The 15,940-nt window shown below is 35.4% G+C and overlaps 1 protein-coding gene across 1 annotated transcript in view; it reads left to right on the plus strand.

Annotated features, from left to right (window-relative positions):
• Positions 1-7,841, plus strand: part of LOC135750272 (interferon-induced very large GTPase 1-like) — a 43,159-nt gene extending 35,318 nt beyond the window's left edge. The window contains exon 3 of the mRNA XM_065269064.1: positions 2,737-7,841. Coding sequence (XP_065125136.1) covers positions 2,737-7,398 — 4,662 coding nt within the window. The 3' untranslated portion in view covers positions 7,399-7,841. The remainder of the gene's footprint in view (positions 1-2,736) is intronic.
• Positions 7,842-15,940: the final 8,099 nt, after the last annotated feature.

Consider the following 15,940-nt stretch of genomic DNA (forward strand, 5'->3'; position numbering starts at 1 on the left):
ACATTGCCACACCATATGGTAAAAAGTAGCAACGGTATTGTCTGTACAAAAATCACAGAATGGATTATCTCTAAAATTCATTTGCTGCAATCTTCTCTAAGTTAGATAAGACCTATGGACTAATCTATAATGTATAATTTGATGGTCAGGATTCCGAGAGGATAATAATATATTTGACCAGACTGTACACCAGTCTTGGTCCTGGGAGATGTTAATATCTGTCTTCCAGAGTCTAAAAAGAGGTAATGGCTTATATGAAGCTTTTGTTATAAACTTATATAAGACTGAGACAATACCATTCATTTTACCCTTGGTATCAACAATTACATGAAGGGGATGATTCTCCAACTCAATACCCCAAGGAACACCTTGAGCACGCATCGCAGCGCGCAACTGTAAATAAAAATAAAAAGTGCCCGTTAAATTATAAGATCTCTCCAGGTCATGGAATGCACGTAGACCATATGGCAAACGAACGCAAAACAAAACACCAAGAATATCACTCAAAATTGGGCAAATTGACACCTCCTGATGATCTATGTCTTTGTAATGTAGATGCTTTGATTCTGGTTTTTTTTTTTTTTTCCATAAATAAGAGCTAATGATTCCTTGTAGCTTCTTCCAGTAACCATCCGGTGGAGCAAGGGGGATCATACTGCTTACAAAATTAATACGAGGTTGTATATTCATCTTAATTACCGAAAGTCTGGAATGAAAAGAAGTAGGAAGCATACCCCATCTATTTAGGTCCCCTTCCACATTTTTTAGAGCATTATTATAGTTTCCAGCAATTATTAAATTAAGTGAAGGAAAGATGTACACTCCCAAATATGTAAAAGTACTAACAACTGGAATATTAAGAAGAGGTCTTTGATCATTCGGTCCCCCCAACAACATTAAAGCCGATTTTGTCCAATTAATTTTGTACCCTGAGATTCTGCTAAAATGCTCAAAAATATTAAGTAAGTGTGGGAGGGATTTAGTAGGATTACTTGTAAAAATTAGAATGTCATCTGCATACAAAGAGATGCAATGTGGTGTATCATAAATAATAATTGGTTCTAAAACCTTTGACTGCCGTATTGCCTGGGCAACAGGTTCCAAAGACAGAGAAAATAAAAGTGGACATAAGGGGCAACCCTGACGAGACGATCTTGTAACTGGAAACCTAGTTGAACAGTTGCTTCCCGTTATGACCACTGCAGAAGGATTAGTATATAGTAGCTTTATCATAGAGATAAAACCATCACCAAAACCCATAAATTGGAGTACAGACCACAAATAACTAGGGGTTAAATTGGGATTTGTTATGTGGGGGGGCTCTGCGGGGAGGGGTACTTCAAGGGGTAACATGTAATACTGATGATAGCAAAGCCACTGGTGTGTTTCAATGACATTCTGGACCTCTGATAGGATTTGATAAGTTTCAGCTTTAAAGCTGTGCCAGAGGTTGACCCCAAATATTTTAAAAAGAGCATCTGAATTTTAAATGATGCAAATCTATGAGTTTGACAATTTGTTGCACATGTCATTATGCACAACTGATCAAACTTTAAAGGAAGTTAAAAGAATCAACCTCCTTGAATAATTCTAGGCATAAGATAGGGTACCCCAAAAGACTCAATTAACAAGAAAAGGTACAACACACAGTACTGTATAGCTACATGTCTTATAAATTAGCCATAGAGATTCCCTATGCTGGTCAGCAGCTAAAACAATCATATAGTTAGGTTTGATTTGTGTAATCAAGATACATTATTTTATTAAACTATACAATAGTTATATCCAGTGTTATCCAGTTAACATAATGTAATTAGATGAGTGACATACATACTTTAATCCTTTACACGTTTCTAGTCTTCTATGAAGTTTTCTCGACGTGGGCACCATTATTCTCTCTGTGTCTCTCTCTCTGTCTCTCTCTCTCGTCAAATGATCCTGCGTGAGAGCGCGTTCTTGAAGTTCTGAGTTTTTTCGCTTGAGTTGCATAACTTGCGCGAAGACGCATTTAAAGGGAAAAGCGTGTGTTTTCGCGGCAATTGCGGCGCCCAATTCGCGTCATTCTCATCGCCCCGTGCGAGGACGCGCCTGGTTGCGTCTTTACATTGACTTTGTATGTAATCTGCTCGTGCAAATCGTTGAACTTGCGTTGGTAAGTATGCCCCATAATGAATGAAAACACATTATTCCCTTCGCGTCATTGCACACGCACCAGCGCAGCGAGTACACACGCACAAGCGCAGCGGATACACTGGCAAGAGCAGAGACTTTTAAATGTTTAAATGGCCTGGCTCCACTATATTTAACGGAGCTTCTGTACGCTCATATCCCGGCTAGAGAACTAAGATCCGCTAATCTTGCCCTTTTGGATATACCGAGAAGCAGACTAAAAACCAGAGCTGATCGAGCCTTCAGTGTAGCTGCTCCTAACTTGTGGAACAACTTGCCAGTCCATATCAGAACTTGCAAAACTCTGGAATCCTTTAAATCATTGTTAAAAACTCATTACTTTTCTTTGGCATTTTCTTCGAGTTAGGCTTGTTAATTTCCTGGTAATTTTATCTCGTTTAATGTTTATTGTGTATGTTTTATTGTTGTAAATGAATGAGTAGTAATTTGTTGTTTTTTTAAACCTGTGAAGCACCTTGGTCAACCATGGTTGTTTTAAGTGTGCTATATATAACTAAACTAAACTAAACTAAACTAAACTAATTATATTCATGTATCTATTTACAGATAATTGAACCAAAGATCAGCAAACATCTAGAAAAACTCTTCAGTAGATTAAATTTAACAAACAGACATCAAGATAAACTGAGAACAGAAGATTTTCTAAAAATCACAGAATCTTCACTTCAGTCTGAGGAGCCACAGAAAGAAACTGAACTTGTGAACTCATTCCTACATAAACTGTTGAACATGAACTACAGAGCAAGAGAAACTCACATAAAACACAGAGAAGATCAACAAACACCTGCAAACTACAACCCTGAAGTTGACTTTGATATTCATGTGATGGATGTTCAGATGGCTGTGTTTCATTGTGCTGATAGTTTCCTAAAGCAGCTGATGGTCACTAAACTCTCACAGTGTCAGTTTGCTCTTCCTCTGCTTGTTCCTCATCCATTCACACAACAGATTGAGTTTCCTCTCTGGACATTCAGACAAATCAACAAGAGCTGGAAGATGAGAAATAATCACAATGAGATCATCAGTAAAGTCCAGCCTGTGTACAAATCAGAAACTCCAATGGTGTCGTTCTTCAGGTTTGGCTCTTTGTCTTCATCAAAGTCTCAGCTGATAAACAGTTTGATCAATGAGAAACACAACACATTCTTCCACAGAAACTGCTCAGGAAGCAGCAGAACCAGACTACTGATGGATGGAGTGGTGGAGGTCGCCTGGTACTGTCCATCTGGAAGAAACACAGATACATTTACTGACTGTGTTGCCTTCTGTAATCTTCATGGTAATGCAGGAGACAATGAGAAACAATATGAGATTTTAACCAGTATGTCTTCAGTCAATGTCCTCTTCTTATCTGATTTTGGACAGAAGAACCAGGATAAGGGTTTGGTGAAGTCACTCTTCAGATCTCCTCAGCCTCTTATTTGTCTGCTTACAGACAATGATTGTGATAAAACTAAACTGACAAATGGAAAATTCATCTTTGGTCTTTTGAACAAAAATCAATCTGATCTATCTAATGAGATAAGAGAGACAATCAGATTGAGTTTGAAAGATCACATAAAGATATTTAAACTGGAAGATGTGGCCAAACAAACAGGAATTCAAGTAGATGAGAATAATGAAGAGTGTCAAAGAGGAAAAGAGGCGGCGCTTCAGATGATGAGATTACTGGATGATGAAGATCCATCAACAGTTAAAGAATCAAATCTGCCCTGTCAGGGGAAACTGTGGCACGACTGGTGTAAAATAAACAAAGAGCTCCATCATTTAGTAGAAGAAAATCTAGAAGAAGATAAAAGTACCAAACTGAAACTGATGAGAGAAATAAGAGAAAAGCAAGTCGCACAAGAATCAACAGAGTTTATGAGGATGTTTTTTGAAGCATTTCGATCACTGATAACCAATGAGAAGAAGTATTTTCGGACATGGACAATAAATCTGTTGGATGACTTTACTTCTAAAAAGCTTTGTGAACTTTATAAGGAGTATGATCTGAAATGGAATAAAGTCTCTGCTTTGAAACAAATGGCAGATAAACAAGACCAATTCCAGATTAAACAAACAGAGCTTGAGGAAATATCAGAACAAATCAATAAAACAACCTTTGGTTTGGAGGACATTGTGAGAGAGATCGGTCAGATCTATGAATCATGGTCATCTGTAAAGAAAAATGGTTTCTCTGATCTCCCGAGTCTTGCAGCAGAGATGATGATCTCTGGATTTCCACTGGAGCTGATGGATGGAGATGCTGCTCATGTTCCTCTCATCTGGATTAAAGCTGTTTTAGATCAAATCATCAAGAAACTGGGAGGAGATCAGAGTGTTTTTGTGCTGTCAGTTTTAGGGATTCAGAGCTCTGGTAAATCCACTTTACTCAATGCTATGTTTGGTCTTCAGTTTTCTGTCAGTGCTGGTCGATGCACCAGAGGAGCTTTCATGCAGCTGATCAGAGTATCAGAGGAGATGAAACAACAGCTGAAGTTTGATTATATTCTGGTTGTTGATACTGAGGGTCTACGTGCACCAGAACTGGATGGAAGATCAACAAGAAGTCATGATAATGAATTGGCCACATTTGTTGTTGGTCTTGGAAATCTGACATTGATCAACATCTTTGGAGAAAACCCATCTGAGATGCAAGATATTCTCCAGATTGTTGTCCAGGCCTTCATGAGGATGAAGGAGGTGAGACTGAATCCCAGCTGTATGTTTGTACATCAGAACGTTTCAGACCTCACAGCTGGAGATAAAAACTTGGAGGGAAGAAGACGACTGCAGGAGACACTGGATGAGATGACAAAACTTGCTGCTAAAGAAGAAGTCTGTGATGCAGAATATTTCAGTGATGTTATTGCATTTGATGTACAGAAAGATGTGAAATATTTTCCTCAGCTGTGGGAGGGAAGCCCACCAATGGCGCCACCAAACCCAAACTACTGTGAGAATGTTTTGGATCTGAAAAAATCTGTTTTAACACATGCTTCAGAATCAAATGGCATAATGCTGTCACACCTAAGAGGACGTATTGAAGATCTCTGGGAGGCTTTGCTGAATGAACAGTTTGTGTTCAGCTTCAGAAATACTTTGGAAATCACAACTTACAGGAGAATAGAGACAGAATACAGCAAGTGGAGCTGGAGTCTTCGAAGTGCAATGTTGGACATTGAAAACAAACTACACAACAGAATAGAAAATGAAGCAGTTCATGAAGTTGAAGATTCTGATCTTCAAAGAGAACTTTATGAAAAAAGTGAAGAAGTGAAAAAGTCAATGTCTGATTTCTTTGAGAAAGATGAAGATGAAGGAATACTGAATCAGTGGAAAGCTTCATTTGAAATAAAAATCAAAGAGCTTCAGGAAAACATTGTGAGGGAGACAAAGAAGAAATTAAATAAGGTTCTTCAGCAGCGAGACCTGAAGAAAAACATTGATGCTCAAAGGACACAACATGAAAACAGTCTGTTTGAAAAGAGCAAAACACTTGCCATGAAACTAAAAGACAAAGTAAATGATGAAAATATCATTAAAAAAGAGTTTGATTCCTTTTGGAAAGAGCAGATGTATAAAATCATTAGAGAGACTCCTCCAGTTAAAAACATTGACATATTAAATGATGTAACAGATCTCCTCAGAAACACATCTGGAAGTCTCCCTGTAGACTATAAGAAAATAAGCAGTGAGTACATTAATATGCTCTCTCTGCGAAGCTATTCAGATTATGTACAGTTAAAGAAATCCAGTGGAGTTATGGGACCTATAAAAAATGCCTACAAAGGAGCTAAAGAGATATTTGGCTTTGTTGTTTTATCTCCAGAGGATGAAGTTCAGATAAGAAGATTAATCAATGAAATTGCTGATGACACAGATCAAATGATTCAGTCATATAACATTGCAAAGATGGGCTATAACATCAGCTACATTCAAGAACTCATAGATTACATAAAGACAAAAATAACAGATCATGAAGAAGAGCCAAAAGTGAAATATGTGTTCAAGAGAGAATTCTTCAGGAATTTGGTGGTTTGCATTTGTCAGAGAGCAAACAAGACATTCACTGATCAACACAGATTTTACAGAGAAGCAAATGATCCTGTTCTGTATTCTAACCTGAAAAGAGAAGAGTACTACAATATTTTCCAGAAATACTGTCAAGGAGCAACATCAGCTGCCATTACTGCTGAATTTATTTGTAATAAACTTAAAGAGACCATTGAGCAGTATGTTTACAAAAATACTGCCAGAGATTTAGCAGATGAAATGAAGACAAACTGTGAATCACTGAATGGAAACAGATCAAATCTGGAGAAACACATCCTGAAGACACTGGCAAATAAAGAGGATTTTACAGCATACATGAACTACATTGAGAATCCCAGAGATTACTTTAAAGATTTCATCAGAGGTGAAGTCAGTCAGTACATCACTAAAGGATTTCATGATAGTGTTCAACCTAAAATGGAGAAAAACATTACACAGCTGGAGCAGAAGATCATACACGCAGCACAAGAGTCCACCAAACACATTCAAGAGATCAATGGAGATCTTCATTCATGGTTGACTCATTTCACACATCTGCTGTCTGATGTTCTGGTTTTCTCTGTAAGTGATCTCTCTGGAGTGAATATTAGTGATGTTGATATCACTGTCCTAGAAGATGTGATAGTAAAAGAGATTCCTTCTGTAATATCTGACATCCTCAGTAGATTTACTAAAGAAACACTCCTACTGAAGCTGGACAACACAGACAGACCTGATGAGCTTCTGATTGATCATTTCTGTCAGTGTTGTTGGGTTCAATGTCCTTTCTGTGCTGCCATCTGCACCAACACCATAGAAAACCATGATGGAGATCACAGTGTCCCTTTCCATCGTAATATTGGACTGAATGGGTGGCATTATAGAGGAACAACAAACCTAGCTATCAACATCTGTACATCAGCAGTAGCCAGTGATCGATCATTTTATCCAGATGCATCAGATGTTAAGTGTCTGTGGAAGGAATACAGAAAAGGAGGTCCTAAATATGCTCAGTGGAGTATCACCCCTGATCTCTCTGAGCTGCCCTACTGGAAATGGTTTGTGTGCAAATTTCAGAAGAATCTGGAAGAGTACTACAAGAAAACCTATGAAGGGAGTCGAAAGATTCCAGATGAATGGAGAAAATACTCTAAAGAGGATGCTATTGAGAGTTTGGATAAATACATTTAATAAAACACACAAATACTTGAGGATCTTGATACATAAGACAGTTTGAAATAAATGTATGTAAAATGTACAAAATTAAATATAGCCACAAAACACTTACATGAAATGAAAATTAAATGAAATAATTTCACTGATCTATACTTAAAGACAAGAGATGTTAGATGAGTATTTCAGAGTATATGTTAAAATAATATAACAATTAATATGTAAAGAAAGTGTCTCATGTTATAGTACCATATTTTCAAAACAGTAATGAATAAATCCAAAGATAAAAATTTTAAGCAAAATGTTGTGAATTCCAATTAAAGTGCAGTGATTACAAACTTCAAAGTGCTGTGTAGCATTTTATTGCAGAAAAAACAGAGGATACACTTAAAATGTTGGGTTGTTTTAACCCATAATTGGGTCATATATAGACAAACCCAACAGCTGAGCTCATTTCAGCCCAAATTCTGGGTTGTTTCATAGTTGGGTAACAACAACTCAGCCTAGGGTCACTTATAACCCATTGGTTGGATTTATATATATTTGACCCAATTGTGGGTTGAAATAGCATTTTTAGAGTGTATTGAGTAATGTAATGTTTTTAAATAAAGATTTGGTATTAGCATGTCAATAACATACAGGGACAAACAAAGAAAAAGCATCTCATCTCAATGTTCAGTTCATCTCGCATCAGGCTTCAGTTTCTCATCCAAACTGTTTTCAGGTATCTTCATGTAACCTCCTCAATGCTTCTAAATGTAGTAGTCACACTGTAAAAAATGCTTGTGAAATCTACAGTAATTAACTGTGTTCATGCACAGCAAATAACTGTAATAAAGTTCACAGTGGATTACAGTGCATTCAGTGTGAAATCACAGTAGTGTTTTTAAACTGTAAAAATCACAGTAAAAAGGTATGTGCTGTAGAAAATCACAGTAAATAAAATATCCTGCAAAGATTCACAGTAACCAGCAATGTACTGTAGATACTCACAGTAACCAACATTGTACTGTAGAGACTCACAGTAACCAACATTGTACTGTAGAGACTCACAGTAACCAACATTGTACTGTAGAGACTCACAGTAACCAACATTGTACTGTAGAGACTCACAGTAACCAACATTGTACTGTAGAGACTCACAGTAACCAACATTGTACTGTAGAGACTCACAGTAACCAACATTGTACTGTAGAGACTCACAGTAGGGGTGAGCAGGGGCGAAAGTACAATTTTTCAGAAAAACTTAATTTTAAAAGATAAAGTTTTAGACAGATATATTTTTGCTGTGATCAGTAACTCAAGTGTGGACTATGAATTCCAGGTGAAATTTTGGATACAAAATGGCCTTAGACTCTGTCAGCAGGGACGAAAGTAACACATAGGTGGCTCAAAAGCAGAACAGAACAAGATAGATTTTTGTGTTACACTTGTTTTTAGTAAATAAACATGACTATGATCTTGTTTATATGTATTTTCGGTTAAATTTTGGTTTCATCAAATGTTTCTAAAGTAACCTGACAGTACAAACTTGAATTGTTGAAAAAAAAAACATTTTTAACAGTTTGAACACAATAAAATTAAATCAAATAAAAAAATATACATTTTCAACATAATGCAACAGTATTGGCAGTAGGAGAAGAGTAACAAGTGTTACTTTCATCCCGACAGGAACTCCTGACATTTAAACCCGATTGAGTTTTATTTTTAAAAACTCTGAGAAATCAAACTTCATGATGTGTTACAGCACATTTTACAGTAAATGTATTGTCCAGTCAACAACAATTTTTGTTAGCAACATGCTGATGTCTAATCTTATTCAGGATACTCAAAATAAACTGAAGAAAATTATTTCTTCAATAATCTTTGTTGGGAATTCCTTTTTAAAGTATATTTATTATATTATATTTGAGTATTATGCTAGTAATGACAAATTAGATTTATTTTCTATTTATTTAAAGGAGAAAGTCACTATGATTATTGTTTTGTCTACAATATGGTACACACAACATTCCATTAAATATATGTAGGGGACCTATATAATTTACTTATTTACCTGTATTAATTTACCTATGTAAGTGTTTTTGAGAGAGACTTTTATTTTGACACTTGCCATGGGCGCCGCCATTTTGTGCCCCTGTAAAGTGCGTTCGTTTTACGTGTTTCTAGAGAGTTACGCGAGTGAGCTGGAAGAAGCAACTACACGCTGAAGAAGTGTACGGTTATGGCAAGCGAAAAGGGTCAATAAATGAATCGCGTTTACATCCAAACGCCGTATTTAACGGCGTTTAAAACAGAATTTGCGCCGCTAAATACGCCGTCGGGATTCCAAACGCCGTAAAAACCGCGCGAAAATCGGCAACAACGCCGTTTTATAATCCAATCAATGACGCCGTTTTGAGACGCCGTTTGTCTTGCCATTTACGCCGTAAATAACGGCGTTATCTTCTGTCAAAGACGGCGTAAAAAGCGGCGTTTGCTAGTGGTATAATGAGCCCCTCCCATCAATTTCCACAGCCAGTAGGTTTGAACCGTTCTTACCCAATCAATGATGAACTGAGTCAGGCCAGAGCAATTCATACTGATCATCCATGATGAAATAAGTGTTTAAAGATTACATGCATGCGCAGCATATCATAAATGGGCAGCAAATTATAGTTTTTTCTCTAACGTTACTAAGATTAAATATATTACTATAGTAGCTTAAGGAAAATACTGCATCTCTGTATCATGTTAAAATAGGAGCGGTAATAGCACACCAACCTCAATAAGGTGTCCCAATTATTAAGTAAATACCTCGACATTAAGTAAGGGGTTGAAATATTTCACAGCTTTGAGTAAACATGAAATCCCACCTGGTGTAACAGAGCCCAGATCAACTGTATAAGTCGATTAGTTATGAACCGTCTCAGTTAGCCTGGTGGTTAGAGCATTCGGTTCAAATGTCGAAGCTGCTGCGGTTCAAGTCCAGTATGGAGCGGATTGAAATTCTTATAATTTTGTTTTGTTTATCAACATCGCTTATTTTTTTATGAGACTGTCAATAAGAAAGGAACGCATAGAATAAGTATAATATAGTTTGTATATATAAGTGATATTTCAAAAATATGTTATTTATCATACGCAAAAGTTAAGGCTACTGTCCACCGACATATGCTGTTTGAAGACAATTGTACGATTTTTGGAATGAAATACTTTTGTTGGTATTGCTTATTTCTTATGGATCTTAATCTCCATACATAAAGCCGTAAGCCGTGTGAAAGAGAGAAAGAAAGATGGAGAGAGAGCAAGCTGTGTTTACATGTGTTTGTAAGAGGCTACAAACTTTGTATAATAATATAATGAGAATATTTATAATATTTATCTGCGGCAATAAATAATCCATTTGAAATATATCAACATGTATTTATTCATTTGCTGGATGGTATCAGCACTAAGCGAAAAATTACTAACACTGAACTGCAATAAGTAAATGAACTAGTGTGCCCCGGCTATCAGTGGTTAATTCGGTCTCTTTTTCTATTAAACAATTTTATTAATTCACTGTATTTATTTCTATATTTGTTTTGGAAATGCTTTATTTTATCAAATGAATCTGCATGTTTTTATTGATTTTAAAGTTTGCCATTTAAATGGAACGGGCGGACTCGCAGTATTTCTGTCATGTCAGTTAAACTTGATGGAAATATGCGGTCCAGCAAAAAAACTAAATATTTTTAGATCATGTAGGCTAATATTTTAATTATTAAGTGTATTTGTTAAATAAATGCATTATCTGACAATCAGCATTTGTGATGGGACGCATCTTGGTTACTTTAATCATTTCCGTAAGTACAAATTATTGCTACAACATGATATTTCACACATCGTATGTGCTTCTTATTTTATAACAACAATATATGGCCCTTTTCTATTCTAACACGGAAGGTTCTATTATACAAGATTTAAATTTTTAAAAAGATAAAAAATGTGATTGATTGAGTCTGTGAAGAAATGACATTCATAAAACCCAGCCCTGGGCCGAAGTTTAATCGATCAGCGCTGCGGATTATTACTGCAAAGTTTTGAGATTTTCCAAAGAATAGCCATTTGTGTAATAGTTTTAAATATCATTGCATAGAGCATTTTGTATTATCTAGCAATTGGATGGAAATGTGAAAATATTACTCGTGTATTACTCGGAGAGCATTAGAATATAACAAAATATGTTTGCAGTTACATATTAACAATGTCATAGTCATGTATATTTATTTACACTCTTGTGAGTTATTGACAACAGCAAAAATATTCTCTGTCTAAAACATTTTCTTTTAACATCACGTTTTTTCTGAAAAATTGTACTTTCGTCACTGCTCTCCCCTAAATAAAATCCAAACTTCATTGAACTATTTAAAAAAAAACACAGCAGACTGCTCACAATATGGATAATTTATGAAGTCCACCTGTTTAAATACTGTTAAAATACATGGGTTATTATTGTACAATAAAGTAATACTTTTTGTCCACATATCTTTGGTCTTTCCGGGCAGTTTACTCGATTACTTGTAAAGTACATTTCTTGTATTTTAATCAATATATTTGAGAATGTCACACTTAGCCTATTTAAGTTTTAAAAACTGTAATAATTGCTTATTTAAAATCAATATTATTTGTATTTAACATCAACTTAAAAAAACTTTAACTATGATTTTTATTAAATATTTTTGGTTAAACATGTTAACATTTTATTATTTGAGTAAATGAAGGAAGCAAAAAAGTAGATCATATGTTAATTTAAAAATCACATCAGGGCCAAAGGTTTTTAATCAGCAGCAAACTGCGCCTCTTGCTGGACAACAAACACCGCAGGAAAGTAATTTTACCCTTACAAAATGTAGTCTATTTTGTTAATGAAATATTGTCTGTTTCCTTGCATATACAACATAAGGTGCATTTATCTAAATACTTTCGGATTCTGTAATATTACCTGTACAGTAACAAGCAGCTTTTTTGCACATACTGCTAGAATAATCGTTTTATTTTACGTATATATTCAGGTCACCAAATTGTTAATACAGCTGTGCTACTTAAAATGTGTGTCAAATAATCAATTTCTGATCGTTTTATTACTGCACAATGTGGCTGTATGCAGCTTAAGGATTTTGGACAAATATGTTAATGTTAAACTGTGAGAGTGGCGCTCTGTGGCGCTACAGGGATTTGAGCAACGTCCAGAATCACAACAGACAGCCGCCGTCAGTTGCCCCCAGTGTGTGTAGGCTATATATAGAAAATAATGTGTTTGTATTTAAATTACATTGCGCTTTTCGTCTGGTGTGCCCTTCAGACGCGTTTCACTCCTGCTTTGCGACAAGCTTTGATCTCACCCGTCTCTTCATGACTCTCCACTGACTGCATTTAAAACATGTTAATTGAAATAACGTTACCTTTTCAATGTGTGCAGGTGCATGTGTTTAACTTGTCAAATTTGACAAATAAATGTTCAATAAAATAACCTGTCGCTTTGTTTATCATTGATAATTGATGGTTCAGTATGAAATTAATAAGCTTCACATTAAGTAAATCAAATTAGTTAAATAATACTCACAAAAATGTCTACATCTATTTAACATTTCTTTAGGATTTTTTTTGATTACATATACTCAAATTGTTTGTGATAGAAAATACATTTAATTATTGAAATATACTAAATGAACAGATTTCAAATTTACTCCATATTTTTAAGTGTATAAATGAAAAGTTTTTAAAGTGTATTACACAAATGGCTATTGTTTAAAAATTCTTAAAACTGTGATCACTTTTAGTAATAATCTGCAGCGCTGATCGAAAACTTTAGCTCAGGTCTGAGTTTTATGCAGACCAGTTCTTCACAGACTCAATCAATACTTTTTTTAGACCTTGGTTGTAATATAACCTTCCATGTTGGAGTAGAAAAAGGCCATACATTGTTGTTATAAAATAAGAAGCACATGTGTGTGAAATATTTTGTAGCATTAATTTGTACTCACGGAAATTATTAAAGTATAGTCAAACCTGTTCATTAAGGAGCGTGCCAATACTTTGTCATGACAAAATTCTAAGACTTTTTTTCTGCGTATTACAAAAGTGCTGAGTGTCAGATAAAATGCATCGTTTTAACGAATGTGTAACCCACACAACACACAAGGTTACTGGAGTGCAATTCTCTTTATCGCCTGCAGCTAGCGCAGGGAAATCACTCTGCCTGCAGGTTGCCAGGCAACCTACTAGTAAACAAACACACTTTCCTCCGGTTGAAGACGTTGCTTGAAAGTATCAAGAACTGTTTGAAAGCTGTGAGAGAGAAAGTTAAGCTGCAGGATGTTGAGTTTTTCAAGATACCTCCGATTGGTTTTTTAGAAAGGGATAGATCTGAATCTGACCCTGGCGGTCAGTGGTGAGCCAACCGCAGAAGTGAATGGACCAAGAGCCTGGTGTGGCCAGCCGTGGCATCTTTGGACCTATCATCATCATCCTTTGCCTTCATTTTAAAAACAGATAGTGAAGAGAACATATACTTCAAGAAACACTGAGAACTTCCATGGACTCATTCTTCATTTGAGTTATTTATTTTGAGTTTATTGTGCACTGTGCACTCAGGAAGCCGACTTAGGTAGGCAGGGAATGTAAATAATTAATTTATTTTTTATAATACACTTTATAATAAATTTTCAAATTTACCTGTTTTGTGTTGTCTGTTTTCTGCTAACCTTTTACTATTTCAGGCTCCGTAGAGCTTCTGATACTAGCCCAGATCTCATTTCCTAATACTTAAATTAGTTATTAATTACACTAATTTGAGACAAGGGGTTACAAGTGCACATAATAGTCAAAATATTAGCATACATTTAGGCCTACACGTAAACTGAATATATTTAGTTTTGCTGGACCGCATATTTCCATCAATTTTCGCTTAGTGCTGAATGCTGATTAGTGCTGATACAATCCAGCAAATAAATAAATACATGTTGATATATAGTTCAAATGGGTTCTTTATATATTATTGCAGATAATTCATATACGAATATAGCCTACCAATATTTGTTCTGTCTCATTATATTATTATACATGTAAACACAGCTCTCTTGCGCTCTCTCCATCTTTCTTTCTCTCTCTCTCGCTCTCCACATGGCTTACTATGGCGTTTGAGATGCATTAAAAAGCAATACCAACAAAAGCATTTCATTCCAAAAATCTTACAATTGTCTTGAACCAGCATATGGCGGTGGATAGTATAGCCTAAACGGAACAGCAGTCGATCAAATTATTAGAAACATGCACACCCGCTGGCCGTTCGTCCAAGAAAGTCAGCGGAGGTGTGGGCATTCCCGTAATTTCGGTGGTTTTAAATATGCATAAATATAAACATAAATATAAACACATAAATTTGCCTATTGAATTTGCCTAAATTACTTTTCAAGTACAATGCACTCAAAATGAACAAAAATGACTAAGGAAGAACAAAAAGTTAGTTAAGTCCAGTAATTGTCCGCATACTTCATGATGAGCACTGAAGAAAGCATGGATTGAAACGTCTGCTCTCTAGTCTGTTTTTTATACACTTTGCACTGTTGTCACTTTTGCATAAAATATTTTTGAAATATCACTTATAGACTATTTACGAAATTTGCTAAATTGCATGAACATTAAAAATCTCTTATTCTATGCGTTCCTTTTTATTGACAGCCATTAAAAAAATAAGCGATGTTGATAAACAAAACAAAATTAAAAGAATTTAAATCCGCTCCAAACTGGACTTGAACCGCAGCAGCATCGACATTAGAACCAAATGCTCTAACCACCAGGCTAACTGAAACAGTTCATGACTAATCGACTAATACAGTTGATCTGTTAGACCAGGTGGGATTTCATGTTTATTCAAAGCTGTGAAATATTTCAACCCCTTACTTAATGTCTTGGGTAAATGTATTTACTTAATAATTGGGACACCTTAAATGAGGTTGGTGTGCTATTACCGCTCCTATTTTAACATGATACAGAGATGCAGTATTTTCCTTAAGCTACTATAGTAATATATTTAATCTTAGTAACATTAGAGAAAAAACTATAATTTGCTGCCCATTTATGATTTGCTGCACATGCATGTAGGGGTGGGCGATATGACCAAAATCTTCTATCACGATAGGATTCATTTTATATCATGATAACGATATGTATCACGGTAGAGTTTTTTATGTTTTAATAAGGTTTAAATCTTTAATACCATAGAAATGTTCATAATTCTCACAAAAAAACATATACAAGCATAGAAAGAAGATAAAAACAAACAAAACTCAAGCTCTCTGAAGATACACAGTCAATAAGAATGATAATAAATAATTATGCATGTATGTATAGGCCTATATATATTTTTATTTAAGGTAGAAAAGTGATTTAATCAGGAGCGAGAGATTTTTTTCTCAATGCTGTTTGATTAACACGAGTGACAGACAGGAGCAAAATTAGGTAACTTCCCCTTTAAGACCAAAGTCCGGATCCAATACACTGTTACACATGCGCTTTCTCTTTTAGCTGTTTACTT

The sequence above is a fragment of the Paramisgurnus dabryanus genome, chromosome 21 (assembly GCF_030506205.2).
Source record: "Paramisgurnus dabryanus chromosome 21, PD_genome_1.1, whole genome shotgun sequence".
NCBI lineage: Eukaryota > Metazoa > Chordata > Actinopteri > Cypriniformes > Cobitidae > Paramisgurnus > Paramisgurnus dabryanus.